Source organism: Sminthopsis crassicaudata, chromosome 2, assembly GCF_048593235.1.
Source record: "Sminthopsis crassicaudata isolate SCR6 chromosome 2, ASM4859323v1, whole genome shotgun sequence".
Taxonomy (NCBI): Eukaryota; Metazoa; Chordata; class Mammalia; order Dasyuromorphia; family Dasyuridae; genus Sminthopsis; species Sminthopsis crassicaudata.
Genome location: NC_133618.1, coordinates 649,282,114 through 649,301,748, shown reverse-complemented (window position 1 = coordinate 649,301,748; position 19,635 = coordinate 649,282,114). Strand labels below are relative to the sequence as shown.

Genomic DNA, 19,635 nt, shown 5'->3' with positions numbered 1-19,635 from the left:
TGGCAAAGAATTGGAAAATCAGTAGGTGTCATCAGTTGGGAAATGGCCGAACATGCTGTGATATATGAAAGTATGGTATGTTGTTCTATAAAAAATGATGAACAAGCTGATTATAGAAAGGTCTGGAAAGATTTACATGAACTGATGCTGAACAAAACAAACAGAACCAGAAACACATTGTACACAGTAATCACAAGATGTGTGATGACTTGGTTCTTCTCAGCAGTTCTTTGAGCCAAGGAATCCTAATAAACTTTGGGTGAAAAGCACCAGCTGCATCCAGAGAGAACTATGGAAACTGAATGTAAATTAACACATGCTAGGTTCACTTTTTTTTTTCTCTTGTAGTTTTTTCCTTTTCTTCTGATTTTTCTCTTCCAACATGATTCATAAGGAAATATGTTGTTTTTTTTAAATATACACATATCATTAAAATCAAACAAAACAATTTGCCTCGACTTTCCCCAGTAAATGGTGTGTTTTGGTGCTTTTGACATACCAGGTAACTTTTTTTTTTCTTTTTGGGCAGCTGTGACCTCTGGAAGACCTGGTCTTCTGTCTCATGTAGTCAGGACTGGCACAGCTAAATAGACTTTTCTATATGCTGCTCCCTTTAACTTCCTTTCCCAAAACTATCCCATATCTAAATGTCTTTGCTTCTGTTATTTTGCATTTGCAGAGAGGTTGTTTAAACAGGAGCAGAATCTGTAAATTTGACTTCAGATCTTGGCAGAATTCTAGATGGAGAGAGAGACAAAGTAATGTAAATGTAGGAATGTAAGTGGGAATTACTCTTGTTTCTGATTATCCTCAACTCTTAGCTCGGTACCCAGCACATGTTAATTGATAGATTGACCTAGAAAAGGAAGAGAGAATTGTGAAAAATCAGCATGGCTTCATTAAAACAAGTCATGCCAGACTAATCTCATTTCCTTTTGAAAAGGTTACAAGACTGATAAATGACAGGAATGTTGTAGATGTTGTTCTGGGATTTTTTTTTTTTTTTCTTTTACACCGGATTGAAAGATGTGAGATAGATCACGGTCGAGTCAGGTGGATTGGGAACCAGCTGAGAAGTAGAAAACCAGTTTGGTAGTAACTTTGGATGGACTTGAACGGTTTCCAGTAGAGTGCCCTGGAGACTGGTGTTTTAATATTTTTATTAGTATGTTGAATACTGGGTAAAGATCAATCAAAATCTTTTTCATTTTTAACTGGCACAAAGGTAGGAGGCACAGACAGCTTGTATGGGTGACAGGATCAGGATCATAGACCAGAATATTGGGCTAAATCTCATAAAGTCTTATATTTAGGATCAAAAAATTCAGCTTTATACTTATTTCCTAGGGGAGGAGGAGGAGTAACTGGATAACAAGTCATTGAAAACCCTAGTAGTTCTGTTGTCCTGCTAGCTCCTAAAGAGTATGTCAGTATGGCAGCCAAAAAGCATGGATTGTAATGAAGAGAAATGAAGTGTAAATGACAGGTGTCATTGTGGGGAACCAGGTTAACAGACTAAATAAAAATACAATAAAATATAGAGGGTGTTGATAAGTGGTTTTCTTACCATCCAGGGATCCTTATGTATGGTTTAACATTTGTAAGAGAAACACATTTATATCTGATGTAAAGAAAATTTTCCTAACAGTCAGAACCCCTTGAAAAGTGGCAGGGAGGGAATGCTTTGTCCCCAGTGGCATTCTTCCAGGAAGGCTCACAGATCTCATCTGGAGTATTGTAGAGCAGTTTCTTGGGTTGGACCAGGTGGTTAGGTGGGTTTATTTCTTTCTTTCTGTTTTTTTAAATTAATTTTATAATTATAGGGGGCAGCTAGGTGGCTCAGTGGATAGAGCACCAGCCCTGAATTCAGGAGGACCCAAGTTCAAATATGGTCTCAGACACTTAACACTTCCTAGCTGTGTGACCCTGGGCAAGTCACTTAACCCCAGCCTCAAGGGGAAAAAAATTTATAATTATAAAAAAATTTTTTGACAGCATATATGCATGAGTAATTTTTGTAGCATTATCCCTTGTATTCATTTTTCCAAATTTACCCCTCCCTCCCTCTACTCCCTCCCCTAGATGACAGGCAATCCCATACATATTACATGTGTTACAGTATAAACTAGACACAATATATATGTGTGTAAATCCAATTTTCTTGTTGCACGTTAAGAATTGGATTACAAAGGTATAAGTAACCTGGGCAGACAGATATTAGTGCTAACAGTTTACATTCACTTCCCAGTGTTCCTTCTCTGGGTTTAGTTGTTTCTGTCCATCATTGATCAACTGGAAGTGAGTTGGATCTTCTCTTGTTGAAGATATCCACTTCCAAGAGAATACATCCTCCTACAGTATTGTTGTTGAAGTGTACAGTGATCTTCTGGTTCTGCTCATTTTACTCAGCATCAGTTGATGTAAGTCTCTCCAAACCTCTCTGTATTCATCCTGTTGGTCATTTCTTACAGAGCAATAATATTCCATAACCTTCATATACCATAATTTACCCAACCATTCTCCAATTGATGGACATCCATTCATCTTCCAGTTTCTAGCCACTACAAAAAGCGCTGCCACAAACATTTTGGTACATACAGGTCCCTTTCCCCTCTTTAGTATTTCTTTGGGATATAAGCCCAGTAGTAGCTTTTTGGGCATAGTTCCAAATTGCTCTCCAGAATGGCCGGATTCTTTCACAACTCCACCAACAATGTATTAGTGTCCCAGTTTTCCCACATCCCCTCCAACATTCATCATTATTTATTCCTGTCATCTTAGCCAATCTGACAGGTGTGTAGTGGTATCTCAGAGTTGTTTTAATTTGCATTTCTCTGATCAGTAGTGATTTGGAACACTCTTTCATATGAGTAGAGATAGTTTCAATTTCATCATCTGAGAATTGTTTGTTCATATCCTTTGACCATTTATCAATTGAGAATGGTTTGATTTCTTATAAATTAGGGTCAGTTCTCTATATATTTTGGAAATGAGACCTTTATCAGATCTTTTAACTGTAAAAATGTTTTCCCAATTTGTTACTTCCCTTCTAATCTTGTTTGCATTAGTATTGTTTGCACAGAAACTTTTTAGTTTGATGTAATCAAAGTCTTCTATTTTGTGATCAATAATGATCTCTAGTTCTCCTCTGGTCATAAATTCCTTCCTTCTCCACAGGTCTGAGAGGTAGACTATTCTCTGTTCCTCTAATCTATTTATGGTCTCATTCTTTATGCCTAAATCATGGACCCATTTTGATCTTATCTTGGTATATGGTGTTAAGTGTGGATCCATATCTAATTTCTGCCATACTAATTTCCAGTTTTCCCAACAGTTTTTTTCAAATAATGAATTTTTATCCCAAATGTTGGTATCTTTGGGTTTGTCAAACACTAGATTGATATAATTGTACCCTTTTTTATCCTTTGTACCTAATCTGTTCCACTGATTGACCGGTCTATTTCTTTGCCAACACCAAATGGTTTTGGTGACTGCTGCTATATAATATAGCTTTAGATCAGGTACACCTACACCACCTTCATCTGACTTTTTTTTTCATTAGTTCCCTTGCAATTCTCGACCTTTTATTCTTCCATATGAATTTTGTTGTTATTTTTTCTAGGTCATTAAAATAGTTTCTTGGGAGTCTGATTGGTATAGCACTAAATAAATAGATTAGTTTGAGGAGTATTGTCATCTTTATTATATTTGCTCGGCCTATCCACGAGCACTGGATGTCTTTCCAATTATTTAAATCTGACTTTATTTTTGTGGCAAGTGTTTTGGAATTTTGCTCACATAATTCCTGACTTTTCTTTGGTAAATGGATTCCCAAATATTTTATACTCTCAACATTTGTTTGGAATGGAATTTCTCTTTGAATCTCTTGCTGTTGCATTTTGTTGGTGATGTATAAAAATGCTGAGGATTTGTGTGGATTTATTTTGTATCCAGCAACTTTGCTAAAGTTGTGAATTATTTCTAATAACTTTTTATTAGAATCTCTGGGGTTCTCTAAGTATACCATCATGCCATCTGCAAAGAGTGAGGTGGGTTTATTTCCATGTGAGATGGCTGATCTTAGAAAAGTCCACTGTGTGGTGTAAGAAAACTATGGGGGAGTGAGGATGGTATAAGGAAAAGGATTGGGGTTTGGACTCGATGATCCCTCAGACACATCCAAGTCTTTATCTTAAGTTCTTCTACAATGTTCTGGATTCCCCACATAGGTCTCATAACTGAATGTGAGGGTTGTGAAATTATGATTTACATTTATAGATATTGTTTATATTAGTATTTACATATTTGTATATATTTGATTTATATATCTATTTTAAAAACTATAGAATTTCTTGGGCAAAAAGAAGTCATGAACAGACCTGTGGGTCCTCATGTGGGTGTTCTTGGCCACTGGAGCCTTTAAGCCTTCCATATAAGAACAACATGGTTTTTCAGAAAACAAGGACTTAATGTTTCTTAGAGAGTGGAATGTTCTGCTTTCCAAAAAGCCTCCCTTGTTGGGCCCTGTCCCTTTACGTATTTTATCCCATTAACTTGCCTACCCCCAACTCTGTCTACCTCAGAGCTGGGCAGGGTGGAGTCAGGAAAGAAAGGGTCATTATTCTCCTTAAGACTTTTTCAGAAGCACAGGTCTGGACAGCAAAATAGGTGAAATATATATATACTATACCTAGCATAGCCCCCTCATTTTACAGAGTAGGGAATTGACATTAAAAAGTAGGAGAAATATTTTTAGTCGCTCCATTAAAAGGGTGGAACAGGTTCTAGAACAGTTTCCAGAGTGCATAGATATGTGGAACAAGTTATGGAATCATTTATTCCTTATGTTAAATGGAGGGAGGGAAGAAGCAGAGAATATTTAAGAAACTTTACCTAGGGTTTAAATTTTTCGATCATATGCTTCCAGGGAGTCAAAGGATTAGAGCTAGAAATGAGACCTTAGCACTCATCTAGCTTAATCCAAATGATGGGCAAAAAGGAAAAGATCTGCCAAGATCCACAGAGAAGAGAGTACTCATTTGGTAGAGACGAAAATGTCATGACCCTATTCAATGAACTCCTGGTGGCTTTCAGAACAAACCATAAATTTCTCTATTTGGCTTTTAAAGCCCATTACAATCTGACCCCAATTTCTAACCTCATTATACATTACTTCCCTTCTGGTCTCCTGGGGTCCATCCAAATTGTCCTTCTCTCTGTTGAGACATAGACAGTGTTGAGGTTGGGAAAGGGGACCCCGAAAGTTTGGGGTCACAGATCGGTGTTGCGAGGTATCTCAAAAGAATTTGCAGGCTTGAAACCCATCTCCTAGTCTAAGAGCAAAATTTATTGTAATTGTAACACCAATCGCAGCAGGCTAAATTCCAAAAGAAATTAGCAGGGGGCCAGAGAGAAGGGGATAGATTTTAGGAGAGTTAGATCAGAGCTTCAGGTTACTTATTTGCTAATTTTATGGCTTTCAAGTAGGTTTGAGGAGTGTCTGTTCACTATTGTCTCAGGAACTTGGTCATTACAGACCAACAGATTATCCCTCTGACTGTCAGTAATGTTTGTAGGACTATTCTAAGGCCAGAAGACTTCGAAATCATTGACAGATAGGCTGTTAGAATAAGAGTATCTTGAGTCAAAGGGCCTTAGGATTACTAATATATCTAAGAGAAGAAATAGTATTACATTCCTAGGCCAGGGAACTTTTACAGTTATTGACAGGTGGTCAGAACAATAGTACTCTTAGGTCTTAGGTCAGAGGGCCTCAGGATTACTAATACATCTTCCCTAAAATCTAAGGGATGAAATATCATTATATTCCTTTATATATTGTTGACAGACAGGATTGTTAGAACAGGAGCATTCCTCCATGCCTCTCCAGTGGTCCTGTGCTTGGAATACACTCTCTCCTCACCTCTCCCTCATAAAAATCTCTCATACAAACCTTGGATCCAGCTATACCACTGCTATACTCATACCTCCCAAGATCAAAGAAATAGACAAAAAAGTCCTATATATACAAAAATACTTATTTGTTCTTTTTGTGATGGCAAGAACTGGAAACCCAGTTCCTCTGACTTCTGCCTTTGTTGTTAGATGGAGATTGAAAGAGATACTCCTTCTGTTTGCTTCTCTTCTGAAGCAACTATCCACATCATATCTTTGCTTAACATTTAAAAGGCTACCAGACGGGCAAGGGGATTAAAGTCAGACTTTCATCTCTTTGGGAATATACAGTAAGATCTTACAGCTTTAAAGCCCCCATCAGGAGTAGAACAGCTCAAGATGTTCCATAAGGTGAAGGATTACTTCATATTTGCATTTGACATTTTGTCTAGGAATTGCTCAAACAGTGGGCAGGAAGGAAAGGGTCTGTCAAGATGCACAGAGAAGAAATTACTTTCTGATTGGAGATGAGTGTTAATGCTCCATCGAATCCTGAAATAGTATTTTCAACATTTTATTCTTCCGTTCAAAAAATCTTGAGTGTCTCACCTGACATAGAAATCCTTTCTTCTCTGGTTCTTGACTTTTTCTAGCTTTATCTCTGATGTGTTGTTTGGGCCCTGGTTGGCTCAGAGTAAATGAAACTAGCAATTATTTCTGTTTTGGCCAGAAAACTGAGGGTCTTCCCCTTCCAGATTGGGAGGCTGTTTTTTGCCTCGTTTCTTTCTTATCTAGTCTTAATCAATTTGTCCTTTGTTCTTAAAGAGAACCCTGACATCTGGGAGGTGATGCTATGACATACAAGTTAGATTTAAGTGAGGGAGGGCTGTGCAAGGGCCCCTGCCTCACTCTGCCCTCCAGAGCCATCAGGGTCCAGTGGCAAGATACAGAGGAAGATCACTGCAAATGGTCCTGGGTGCAGTAGGAGACCTTTTTTTAGTTAAAGTCTTTAACAAGTCTCAATTTGAATGAATCACCCATTCAGTGATTAAGCCTTGGTAAGAAATGAAGCTGCAATTTTTTTTTCCCTCCCTTTCCCATACACACACACACACACACACACATACACACACACACACACACACACACACACACACACACACACACACACACACACAATATCAATCTGGGAGGGGAAAACCTGAGTTTCTTGCCAAAAAAGAAACAATTGCTATTTACATGTAATCTGAGTCAATCTGAGTCTAAACTATATAACCAATTGGCCAATTCATGAGAGACAGAGTGATTTGGGTTAAAAGCATGGTTCTTTTTTTTTCTGAGGCTGGGGTTAAGTGACTTGCCCAGGGTCACACAGCTAGGAAGTGTTAAGTGTCTGAGACCAGATTTGAATTCAGGTCCTCCTGACTTCAGGACTGGTGCTCTATCCACTGCACCACCTAGCTGCCCTGAAAGCATGGTTCTTAAGAAAGAAATCTAGCAGGTAAATGCCAAGATATCTTGGGAAGTTTCATCAATCCAAAAAAAAAAAAAAAGTGTATTCCTTTGGGCAGAGCACTGGTAGGTAAGGGTATGAAGGAGGAAAGAAAGTGAAAAAAGGAAAAAAGAAAAAAAGACTGGCTTAGTTACCCATTTCCTCAGTCAAACTGAGTCCTGTTAATGACCTTAGCTTAAAAAGGCCCAACTCTCCCACTGCATTCAGGCCATCTCCAGTCATCCTGATCTATATGTGACCACTGGGCCCAGCTGGCTCTGGGTGGGAAAGTGAGGCAGGAAACCTTGCAGAGCCCTCACTTAAAACCAGTTCACTTGTATGTCACCTTCCCCTCCTTCCCTGAGTCTATTCATCTTCCAGTACAAAGAACAAACCACACCACTTTTGTCTTTTGCCGGTGCCCAGCTCCCTCTGCCCTTCCGCAGCTTCCTAATGTGACTCTTCACTGTGCTTCCCCTTGGGCTGGTTTCCACTGGCCAGACCATGCTGTTATTATTTTCAGGTAGAGCCTGAGGCTATACTAACTGCCTGCCTGGGTGGCTAGCTTTCAAATCTCCTTGGCTCTCCAAAAGAGAACTTGACAAGGGGATCGATAAACTGTAGTGAGTGTGAACGAGCAATGGCAGAAAGATTTGGTAGCTCGGTGACATGACAGAGGAATACTGGGCCAGAGATTTGGAAGGCCTGGCTTTCAAAATCCTTCCTCCAGCTCTGATTGGCTGGGTGACTTAACTAATGTCTGTAAACCTCAGTTTCCTCGTTTGTAATATAAGGATAATAGGACCTGAGAATCAAATGGGATATGCAGGTGTGTGTGTATAAATATATATGTGTGCATATATATATATATATATATATATATATATATATATATATATATATATATATGTATATGCATATACGTTTATAATATATAAAATATATGTATAGCATATATATTTGTTTATATAGAAATATATGTCTATATAAACACTTGGCAAATCTTTAATCATTATATAAAATATTTATTATATGAGAAGCAGCTGGAAATTATTGACCTTGGTAAGGGAAGAACACCTTGGTAGGAGTGGAGGAGGAGAATGAGTTAAAGAGGAAGAAAAAAATCCACTAGCTTCCTTCAGCCATCTGAAGGGCTTATTCTGTGGAAGAGGGGTCAGTCTTGTTCTGTGTTGCCCCCATGAGAAGGACCAGAAGCTGAGAACCCAAACTGGTCTTCATACAAGAAACACTTTGTTGTACTAAAACTGGCCCTAAATGAACCAAAATCCCATTTGGAGTTTGGAGTTCACTGCTACTGGTCTGGCCTTTCAGGATGGTTGCGGTGGGGGACCCTTCACTGGAAAAAATGGTCTAGGTCCACCTAAATCTGAGCTTTACCAGTGACTCGGGAAAGCTTCTCTAAGTTATGGGGCTCCCAGTCACTCTAAATGAGATCTGGGCTTGAGGAAAATGTTGCAGGCAGGATGAATGACCCCAGTGTGAGTTAATTTTAACACTGAAAAACAAACTGGGAGTTTGGGTGAGTTGCCAAAGGGGTGGGAGCCTCTAATGGCTCAGGCTAGATTTAAAATACCTTTATGAATAGAATGCTTTTGATGGAGCTCTGCTCTTGGTAGGTGTGGGCTGGCTGAGAAGGAAGCTTGGGCTAGGGGGTGGAGGGTCTCCCTGTCACTGTCTTGATGACTCAGCTCATTAAACTTTCCAGGGAGAATAATTTTTCAGTTTGCATCTCTTTCAGAGGGCTTAGTCAATTCTGTTCCCTAGTAAATACTGTTTGGAAGGGCCACCGGGTACCTGGATTTTGCAGGGCTACCCTGGGTCCTTCTGCAGGGGGTTTGGAGGCAAGTTTGGATTAGCAGAGCCACCTGGGCAGTGAGTCAATGCTCAGAAGGCCAGGCTGGGAGTCAAATTGGGGTGCGACTAGAGCCTGTGGCATGTGGACAAGGCACTCCTTGTGAGGGGAGGCCCAGGCAGATTCTGCACCCAATGGCAGCAGACCCCCAGGGACTGCATGGACAAAGAGAAGAGGGAAGGGGAATAGGGGACCTGAGGCTGGAGAAACAGCTATGTCTCTGGTCACCTGACCAAGTGATGTCTAGAGACATCAGGAAAGTGAAACAGGGCTGGGCAGACTTGAGGCAACATTTTCTCCAGGAAGTTCACTCAGGCCAACAGAAGTGTGCTGTCAGGTGCCTTTTAAAGGAATCAGGGTTATTTTAAAAGAATCAGCCGTGCTGTAAGGGAGGGAAGCTGAGGTCTAGGAAATGTTAAGGATGGGAATCTGATCTCTTTAGTACAGAATTAGAACAAAATTCTACTATTTTTTTTAGAATTTTAGTACAAAAAAATTAATCTTTAGAGTTTGGAGGGGCCTCCACGTGGGCTTGGCTGAGCATAGCATCCCTCAAATCATTATTGATCAGTTCACCTCCCTCCCTGTTCAGCGCCAGGGCTTTTGTCCAGAATCTTGTATGACCTTGAACGCACCTGAGAACAGATGTAGTGTTCCAGGTAGGAATGGGATCTCTGAAGCACCAAGTCCTAGGCTTTAGAAAGTACAGTGGATGCCCAGGCTTCCCTTCAGACTACTGGTGTTCTGAGTGGAATTCTGTCTCTAAAAACAAAAATACTCAGAAGGACTAGTTCTTGTTCTGGCATAGTCAAAAATGAACATGAATATGAACCATCAGTGAAAATCAAATCAAAGTCTTTGGGGCAGGGGATGTTTTTTCAAATATTCCTATCATTTCCTCTATGAAGGCCACTGCCAGGTTAATAAAATATACTTTTCTCTCTCTCTCTCTCTTTTTTTTTTTTTTTTTTTTGTTGAGGCAATTGGGATTGAGTGACTTGCCCAGGGTCACACAGCCAGGAAGTGTTAAGTGTCTGAGGTCAGATTTGAATTCAGGTCCTCCTGACTTCAGGACTGGTGCTCTATCCACTGCGCCACCTAGCTGGCCCTAGAATATACTTTTCTGGTAACACTCTATTAGTCCAAAAGTAGTCTGTATCTTCCCCCTAAATCTGTCTTGTACAACACCTGAGTTCAGGTAAGACAATGACAGAGGGTGACAAGATTGAAGACAATAGGATTGATAGAAAAAAATGAATTTACATTTTAATTTGAATTCAATGAAATATGACAATTTTTACAGTATTTTTAAATGTAATAATTATTTTTCCCTATGTAAATGCTTTAAATAGATGTCATTTTAGATATGAGCCACTATATTTGAAGGCAGCCTATCTGGGAACCAGTGATCTGCCATATATGAGAGTGAGCCCAGGAGTCCATTGTCAATTTCTTTTTCTGAACAGGCTCTCCCTAGCAGATGGATATCTTAGTTAGCCATGGCTAGCAACATGATAAAAGCAATAACTGCAATTATTAACATAATTCTTTTTTTTTAAGGTTTGCAAATCTTTTTTACAAATATTAGTTCATTTGGTCCTGACTATAACCTTGGGCTATAGAGGGTATTATTATTATTATTATTATTATTATTATTATTATTATTATTATTATTATTATTATTATTTCCCTCTTGCAGATGAGAAAACTGAGGCAGGCAGAGGTTAAGTGACTTATACAAGATCACACAGCTATTCATCATCTGAGCTAGGATTTGAATTCATATCGTCCTGACTGCAGACCTAGTGCTCTATCCACTGCACCATCTAGCTTCCTCCAAATGCTATTTAAAATAACCAATAGGGTGAATGAAACAAAGTTACATGGATATATGACTATGCTGAAAATGGGACTTTCTTCTTCCTTGAAGAATCATTGAGCAAAGTATATGGAGTGTCAACTCTCAAGATGAGTTAGTGGGAGAAGAGGTAGACTTAACGTTTTATATCTTTTTGTTTTCAGGTCTAAGTGATGAGCTATCCAGGCTATCCTCCTCCTGGAGGTGGCTACCCACCAGCTCCCCCAGGTAAGGGAATTTGGGTTATTCATGCTCTTCAGTCGCAGTTCAGGGTCCTCTCCCTTCTCCATCTTTTCCCCAGCACCAACATATACATAATGAGTGGATATGAAGGCACAGCAGAGGAAATGTATATAGAAAGACAATGTATGGGGGAAAGTGTCTGTTAGAAAATAGAATGTGGGGCATTGTGAACAGTAGCCACAAAATAGAAGCAGAGGGATGGAACTAAAGCCTTGGAGAACATCATTTCCTTTGTGTGCTGCCTCTGGTCCCCTGGACAGAAGCACCACGAGTCTGCTGTTTGCTGTCGGACTTTGGCACACCAAGAAATGGAAATGAGACCTTCCCATGGAAAGTGGGCTGTGATGTTTTAGTCCTAGCACCCTGCAGATTGCTGCATCAAAGGCTGTGTCTGGAGATGACTGAATGAGTGAGCATTTATGGCAGGAGCAAGGCTCTGCTTCCAGAGTTTTCACCCTGTCCTTGAGAAAGACTGTAACCAACACAGTTGGGCAAAGGGAAGATCCGATAACAGTTTCTGGAAGTTTGGCTCATCCCCAAACATTGATTGCAGGGTACCCAATTTCTTGTTTTTCATGCAAGGCAAAAAATACTCTTTTTTTCCCTATTTCAATTCCCAGGATCTAAGTCTTTTTCCTCTATTATTTTTTCCTGGAGTAATGCTCAGTCATCACTCAGAAAGTAAACACCAGGGAAATCATGAAAAGAAGGTAAACAGATATAGTGACCTTGTGCTCATCCCTCCAGCAGCCTCCATCCCCATTTACATTTTTAAACATTTTGTCTGGGAATCAGTCAGTTGCCTAGGATTTTGAAATCATGAAATTTTGTAATTGAAAGGGACCTTAGAGATCATTCAATCTCCTTCTTGTCTTCAACTGAAGATACTGCAATCCTGAGAGGAGATAGGACTTGTTTATTTGCTGTAATAATGGCCTATGATGGGTCTTTTTTTTTTTTTTTCCACACATAGAACTCCATCTCAGATGAATACATTTGAGATATTAAACAGCAAATGGCTCGGAACAGGGTTTGTTGTTCAATGGATGAGTGTTCATTTTAGTGACTCAACCATGCCGCAATATTGAGCTCAGGAAGAGCCAAGCCCCATGACATTTTAGGTGGAGACCATGCTGAGAAACGTAAGCAGGGTGAAAGGCCACAAAGGCAAATAACTGGACCAGGTCGCCTCCAGTATCTTCTTCCAGCGCTGAGATTCCTTGGCTTCCTTGACAGCAGCTGGGGGTTAGAAATACCTCTCCTGGAAAGCAGCATAAACTGCTTGAGAATGGGCTCATAATTGCCGTATTCTGAATATCTGAGCTAACTAAGCCCTATAAAAGTCCTATAAAGATCACATTACTCAAGAACACAGGGACACAGCCTTGTTAATAGGACTTAGGCTAGAATTAGTAACACCTTTTAAAAGCTTCCATTTATTTATTTATTTTTAAAATCTAACCCAACTCTCCTGCATTTTCACTTAAGAAGAAAATGACATAATAAGAGTAGTTAAAAAGATTTAGATCCTGGATATTTTCAAGAGAAAGAGTGATGTGATCTTGTGAGAGAGCTGGTTTGGCAGAAGCAGGATCGAGGCCCTCAATAAACATTGGATTTCGCCTAGTGTAACAAAATGTACTTTCTAGCAAATGACACTTTACTGATTTTCCTTGTAAAATTGGAGATAGATTCTATTGGAAGAAAAAAAATTATCCCCTAAATGCCTCTTTTCAGCATAGAGCAAACCTTTAAAAATCATTTACTTTAAAGGGGGCAAACAGCAAATTTTGTTGAGTAAAAATTTTAACACAACTCAGAAACTACCTGTGGGATTTGAGCAAGTTATTTCACCATTTGCCTCAGTTCCTCATCTGTAAAATAAACTGGAGTGGAGAAGGAAATGGTAAATCATTCTAGTACCTGTGTCAAAAAAAAAAATGTCAAATGGGATCAGGCAGACTGAAAAATGACTGAACAACAAAGCCTTTATCAGTATTCATCAAGATATCTTTTAAATTTCCCAGTTGTGTTCAAAGAAAGCTACATAATTAAAAAAGCATTGACATTAAGATTCTTGAAGAATATCAGAAACTCATACTCTATTGTGGCTGAAGATAGTGATAAAGAGAAGTGATCCCTAAAGTTTTTATTATTTGCTAAAGTGTTGGCTTTTTAAAAAACCTGCTTCAAACTTCAAAAACTTTTCTAAGTCTAGATTTGGAGTATATAGTGTGGCAGAGCGGATTGAGGGTCAGCCTTGGAGCCAGGAAGCTATAGGTTAGCCTTCCCTCTGTCACATAATAATTCATCTTGCCCCAAAGGAACCTGATATCAATCCTGTTCAATTGAGGGGAGTGTCCACGCTGGAGATTCCCTATCAATGAAGTCATAGGTCCAAATTCTCCCCACCTCCCACATCCTTACAAATATTTTATTTCTAGGTTTGGTGTGGGAAGGCACATGATTTTTTGGAAACTGGATGTTTATCAGGTGGGCAGCCTCCAGTGGCAGAAACCTAAGACCAGGGGACTAATTGGGAAATGATGTCTTAGAATAAATGAGAGCAACTTAATTTAAGGTGCTCTTAAGATAATTTGTTTGTTTTTAAAGTTACCTGTGTCATAGCATAAATGTTTATATGATGAGTTGATTAATTTTTAATTTTAGTTAGATTCTGTAACCTAAAATAGGTATCAAAAGTTACAATGAACATTTATTAAGTATCTACTCTTCAACAGATCTGAACAAAATCAGAGAGATGGTTTTCCGTGTTAAATAGAGCACTGTAACTGTAATATAAATGGGTCATTAGTGGAGGAAATAAAAGTAGAACAGAAAGTAGAATGGTGAGTTTATGCCCCAAAGCACTTGTGTATAATCTTAGTCAATCAACAAGGATTTATCAAGCTTCTGTTATGTGCCAATCACTCTACTTAATGCCAGGGAGATAAATACAATAATTAAATAAACCTTGCTTTCAAAGAACTTATAGTTTATTGGGAAAATTCAACATGTTCACAAATTAGCTCGCATGACAAAGATTAAAAAAAAATTTTTTGAAAAAATCAAGAAAGGCTTCTTGGAGGAGATAGCTGTTCAGATTTTGAAAATCCCTGTTCCGCTACTCATAGCTGTGCCATTATGAGCATACACTCTTCAAGGATCTTCATTTCATATCGGTAAAATTCAGGGTTTGGAGCAGTGCATGATACATAATAAATACTTTAAAAATGCATTTTTCATTTGTTCATATTCCTTCAGCTTTTCCAGCTCCAACTCCTGTTATCCTGTTATTGTATAAGAGTAGGGAAGGGAAGGGGTTTGTTCTCAGCTGAAGGAGCTCTTAAGTTAACAAGGCCCCTCATCTGGTTTCCTTTACTTACCTTGTAGCAAGCCTGAGCCTCAGATCCAGGCTAAAGCTACCTACTGATACCCTTCCAATTATATTTGCAGTCATCTCTGCTACCAGTTTTTAGCCTAGGTCCTTATTTATTTGAAAGGAAACTTTTGTTTGTCTTTTTTTACTTTGGAAGAATATTCCTTTTACATTATGAGTTTTGAAAGACTTTTGTTTGGAAAATGTTTCCTTGAGGGCCTGGGTTTCTTTATGCTGTATTTCTACAAAGGGTTGCTTTTAACCTGGGGAGGGAGGGCAGGACTCATTAGCTAGGGGCTTTTCTAGTTTTGCCTTCCCTTCCCAGTCTACTCTGGGTGAGTTTTCAGCTGTGGACAGCAGCAGAAGGGTTTGACGCTGTTTGCTGTTGTATTACAGGTGGTAATGCCTGGGGGGGTGCAGCCTACCCTCCCACCACCATGCCCCCAATTGGACTGGACAACGTGGCCAACTATGCTGGACAGTTCAACCAAGATTATCTTTCAGGGATGGTGAGTCTTGTTCCTTCAGGGTGAAATTGTAAAGGGTTGGGTTTATTTGGGCAGGAGAGAGAAAAATGCTTTTTGTACATTTGGGTCCATGACTTTGTGTGCCATTCAGTCAACAGATGCTCATTGAACACCTGTATTTCTGGACTATGCCTTTGAACTGTTTGGGGGAAATGTTTGTCATTGCCCAAGAGAGCCAAAGCATAGTGTATCTCAAGGGGTCTTAGAAGGTCCTTCTTGGAAGAGCCCTCAGAGGCCATCTAGTCCGTACAGGTCAGGAAATTTAGACCTAGGGAGCTTAAGTGACTTATCTATCTACTGTCAGGCTAGTGTTCTCTTGGTCTGGGGAAAAAAGAGAAGCATTATTTCAAAAAAAAAAAAGACAAGTTTTGGGTTTGGGGTGTTTGGGATGGTGATAGGGGTGAGTGTGAGAGAGAAGAAAAAAAAAAAAAAAGGAAAAGACATTGCTCCTTCCATTACAGAACTGACAGTCTTGTTTGAGGAGATAAAAGAACAAGATAAGAGTTTTGTTTTCAAGGAGAATTCTTCATCTGAGACTGAAATAAAGGAAGAGGTAGTGGAGGGGAGATGTCTGATGTGTTAGCTAGAAATAGTGATGAAAACAGTCCGATGTGGTACTAACTACCACAAAGGAGAGACATCTGTGTGGGCTACAGAAGTCAAGGAAGGCTTCTGGGCTTTGAAGTGTCTGTGTGTGTGTGTGTGTGAGTGTCTTTGTGTGTCATCTGTCTGTCTTATAAACCTCCAGAAGCTAACCTGAGGTAGGCTCCTTGACTTTGAGATCGTGTCTTTGGCCCAATGAGAACAACTCCCAGTTGCAATGGGAGGAGAAAAGGCCCTTCAGGACATCTGGACTTTGCAAAGAACACTCTGATTTCTCCCTGATTATCAAATATGAACTTATGAGAATCTGCCTCCAAAAGGGGGGAGAATGTGGGGAGCACTTTGCCAGTGATTGCTGGGTCTGTTTGCAGTGGTTTAAGCTTTTAGGGTAAGTGTTTTCCGAGATGTGTTTCTTAAAATTGCTCTATTGAATATTTTATCTTGTTTGTGATATTTCAGGCTTCTAACATGTCAGGGACATTTGGAGGAGCCAGTATGCCAAATATGTATCCTGGAGCACCTGGTGGAGGTTTCCCACCCATTCCTCCAGGGAGCTTTGGGCAGCCCCCTCCTGCCCAGCAACCAGTGCCCCCTTATGGAATGTACCCACCTCCTGGAGGAAACCCACCCTCAGGAATGCCAGCTTACCCAGGATACCCTGGGGGCCCTGTGCCTGGCCAACCTATGCCTCCTCCTGGGCAACAAGTGCCAGGGGCCTATCCTGGGCAGCCGCCAATGACCTATCCAGGGCAACAGCCAATGCCACCTCCTTGCCAGCAGCCAGTGCCACCAGCAGGGCAACAGCAGCCAATGCCAACCTACCCTGGGTTCTCAGGCTCAGTCACCCCAGCTGTTCCTCCATTGCAGGTGAGGACAATAGCCCATCCCCTTCCCCAGCTCTCGTCTTCCGCAGGTCTCCTTGACTACACTTCCGGAACTTGGTCTCCACGTAGTTCACCTTCCTGGTTGTCCTTTGCTGAACATGTTTCGTTCTCCCAATTCAGCCTTAAAATGGGATCTCCAGTGGGGAGTCAGTGCAGTGTGATGGAGAGAGAGAAAGGCATGGAGTCGGGAGATGAGTTCAGATTCTGATTCTGACACTTGGTAGCCGTATGCTGCCCCTGGGCCTGCCCACAGCTGGGGAGATGGCTCCCAGTCCCCATCAAGCTCATGTTCTACAGCTGTGAGCATCCACTGAGAGCTAGGCAGTGACAGTGACAACTGGTGGCTGAGCCCTGAGAAGCCTCTTAACCTCCTTCTCTCCTTTGGCTAGTTTGGGAAACGGGGGACCATCCCAGACGCTCCAAACTTTGATCCCCTCAGGGATGCAGAAGTCCTGCGGAAAGCCATGAAGGGGTTTGGTAAGTGTCCTGGAGACCCAGGGCCTGAGAGAGGCGGTCTCCAGACCAGCCCTTGTTGGGCTCAGCCAACCCGAAGGCCGCTTTCTGGGCTGGGGTGATTCAGGTGGCTCTGTGTGATGGACTGAGGTGGGGGGAGCAGGCACCCACTGACCAGCTCACAGCCTCTTCCCTTCTCACTTAGGGACCGACGAACAGGCCATCATCGACTGCCTGGGAAGTCGCTCCAACAAGCAGAGGCAGCAGATCCTTCTTTCCTTCAAAACGGCATATGGGAAGGCAAGTGTAGAGAAAGCACGAAGGCACCAGAGGCCCAGCACCGCCCATTAGCCAAAGCTGGATGTGGTCCCTCCCTGCTCCTCCCCATCGTCCTGGGGCCTGAGAAAATCGGGCTTGTAGGAATGATCCCCATCTCAGACTCTTCACTTAGTTCGCTTTGCTAACTGATCACTGGGCTCCTGGTAGTAGCACTTTATTTGAATTGAGTATCTGGTCCCTCTGAAAGAAAACAACTTTGAGTCCATGATACTATCATGGTAGAATTGAAGAACATTGGACTGGGAATCTGGAGACATTAATTACCAACTCCTTTGGTAGTTAAATGTGACATGGATGGATGGATGGATGGATGTACAAAGAAGGGAAAAAAAGACGGGAGATGGAAAGGGATAAGCATTCATTAAGTTCCTGCTATATTCCAGACACTGTGCTAAGCACTTTTATAAGTATTACCTCATTTGAGAGCTCTTAATGAAGAAAAGCAGGTGGAGGCCAACATAAGGTTTATCTACTTAACCGTCTTCCCAGATTGTCTGTTAGCCTCTCAAGGCCTCATTTTTCCTCACCAAAGACTAGTTAATTAATACCTGTCTTACTGACCTCATATATTTTTCGTGACAACAGAATGCAAAACGTGCAAAAGCTTTTGAAAAATCAAACACATAAAAATTCAACTTATTTAACCTTTCAACTTCAAATCGAATGATTCTTTAGAGAAGTAGAGGATGTGAGTAAATATTTTGGTAGTCGGGCAGTTGGGAGCTAGAGTCAGGGAGGTAGTGTGTTATAATGGGAGAAGCAATGACTATAGTCAACAATCCTCCTCTTGATGCTCTCTACTTGCATGGCCTAGGGTGAACCACTCTGTCCCTATATTTAATTTCTCTGTTCTGAGAGACGACCTTCCAGTTCCATGTCTGCAATGCTGTTGATGGATTACGTGTTTCTGACTTCTGGTTTGTCTGTCCTCTCCAACCAGGACCTGATCAAAGATCTCAAGTCAGAACTCTCAGGGAACTTTGAGAAGACCATCCTAGCTATGATGAAGACACCAGTCCTCTACGATGTCTATGAAATAAAAGAAGCCATCAAGGTGAGTGGGTGGTTAGTCAAGGGGTACTGTGTTGGGTGGCTGAGTCAGTGCTGGGAGTGGGATTTGTCCCTTGTGGAGCTCAGACCTACCCCTGGGAGATTTGTGGTCCCAAAGCTTCCGTACAAGCTGAGACAGAACCGGGATTTGGGCCAGGGCCAGGATTAGAAGCTGGAGTGGGACAAAGTAGGAATCCCAAGCAAGCTCTGGAGGAAAGGGCTCCTGTACAGGAGCAGCCCAGTGTCGGTCTGGATGGGAGTTGTAGTAATATGACCAGCCCCACCCTCTCATTGCTTTTAAAGACATTTACTGAAAGAGATCCTATCTTCCTTGTTTTTCCATCTCAGAAGAATCCAAAGAACACATAAGGGAGCTATTCTTTTTCATTCGTTCTATTGTGATGCCTTACTACCCAACTTTTTGGTGTAGGTAGTTCTAAACTGAGACTTTATCCATCTCCCTTCTGCTTCTTCCCAGAAAAGAATTCAACAAACCTTTATTAAGCTTCTACTATGTGTAAGGCAGCTAGTGGGCCAAGAGTTAAGAAATTTCATCAACAACAGGTGTGAGACAATATGCATAATTCTGAGCAACAGGAAGTTGACATCTTCCACCCCTACCTCCCAAATACTCCCCCATCTTCTGACCAATGGATACGAGAGAAGTGCTTACCTAAACCCCTTCCAAGTCATGTCAGGGGGGCTTTCAGCTTCAAGATCACAGAATTAGAGAATTTTAGAAGCAACTGTGAGAGAGCATCTGACCCAGTCCCCTGCCTATGACCAGTGAATGAATAATCGGTCTGGGAGAAGTGATTGTGTACTTGAAGATTATAAAAAGGGTAGTGGGTGGAAATCTACAGTGGGCAGCCCATAGTCCATCCAAAGCTTTTATCATGTTCTTCTTTCTGTCTGATTAGAGCTCTCTTGTTCATAGGCAGGTTATGGAAAGGGGAGCTTATCTAGGTGATTATAATTGTCTGTGTGCCAGGTCTTTAGGAAAGCCTTTCAGATTGCCTTCCTCGAACTTATTAATAAG

At 41.0% G+C, this 19,635-nt stretch overlaps 1 protein-coding gene across 5 annotated transcripts in view; it reads left to right on the top strand.

Annotated features, from left to right (window-relative positions):
* ANXA11 (annexin A11) overlaps positions 1-19,635 on the top strand; it is a 53,050-nt gene that overhangs the window by 22,583 nt on the left and 10,832 nt on the right. For all 5 annotated transcript variants that reach the window (XM_074296707.1, XM_074296705.1, XM_074296706.1 and 2 more), the window contains 6 exons: positions 11,283-11,346; positions 15,137-15,249; positions 16,330-16,737; positions 17,144-17,231; positions 17,413-17,507; positions 18,487-18,600. In XM_074296707.1, coding sequence (XP_074152808.1) covers positions 11,292-11,346; positions 15,137-15,249; positions 16,330-16,737; positions 17,144-17,231; positions 17,413-17,507; positions 18,487-18,600 — 873 coding nt within the window. In that variant the 5' untranslated portion in view covers positions 11,283-11,291. The remainder of the gene's footprint in view (positions 1-11,282; positions 11,347-15,136; positions 15,250-16,329; positions 16,738-17,143; positions 17,232-17,412; positions 17,508-18,486; positions 18,601-19,635) is intronic.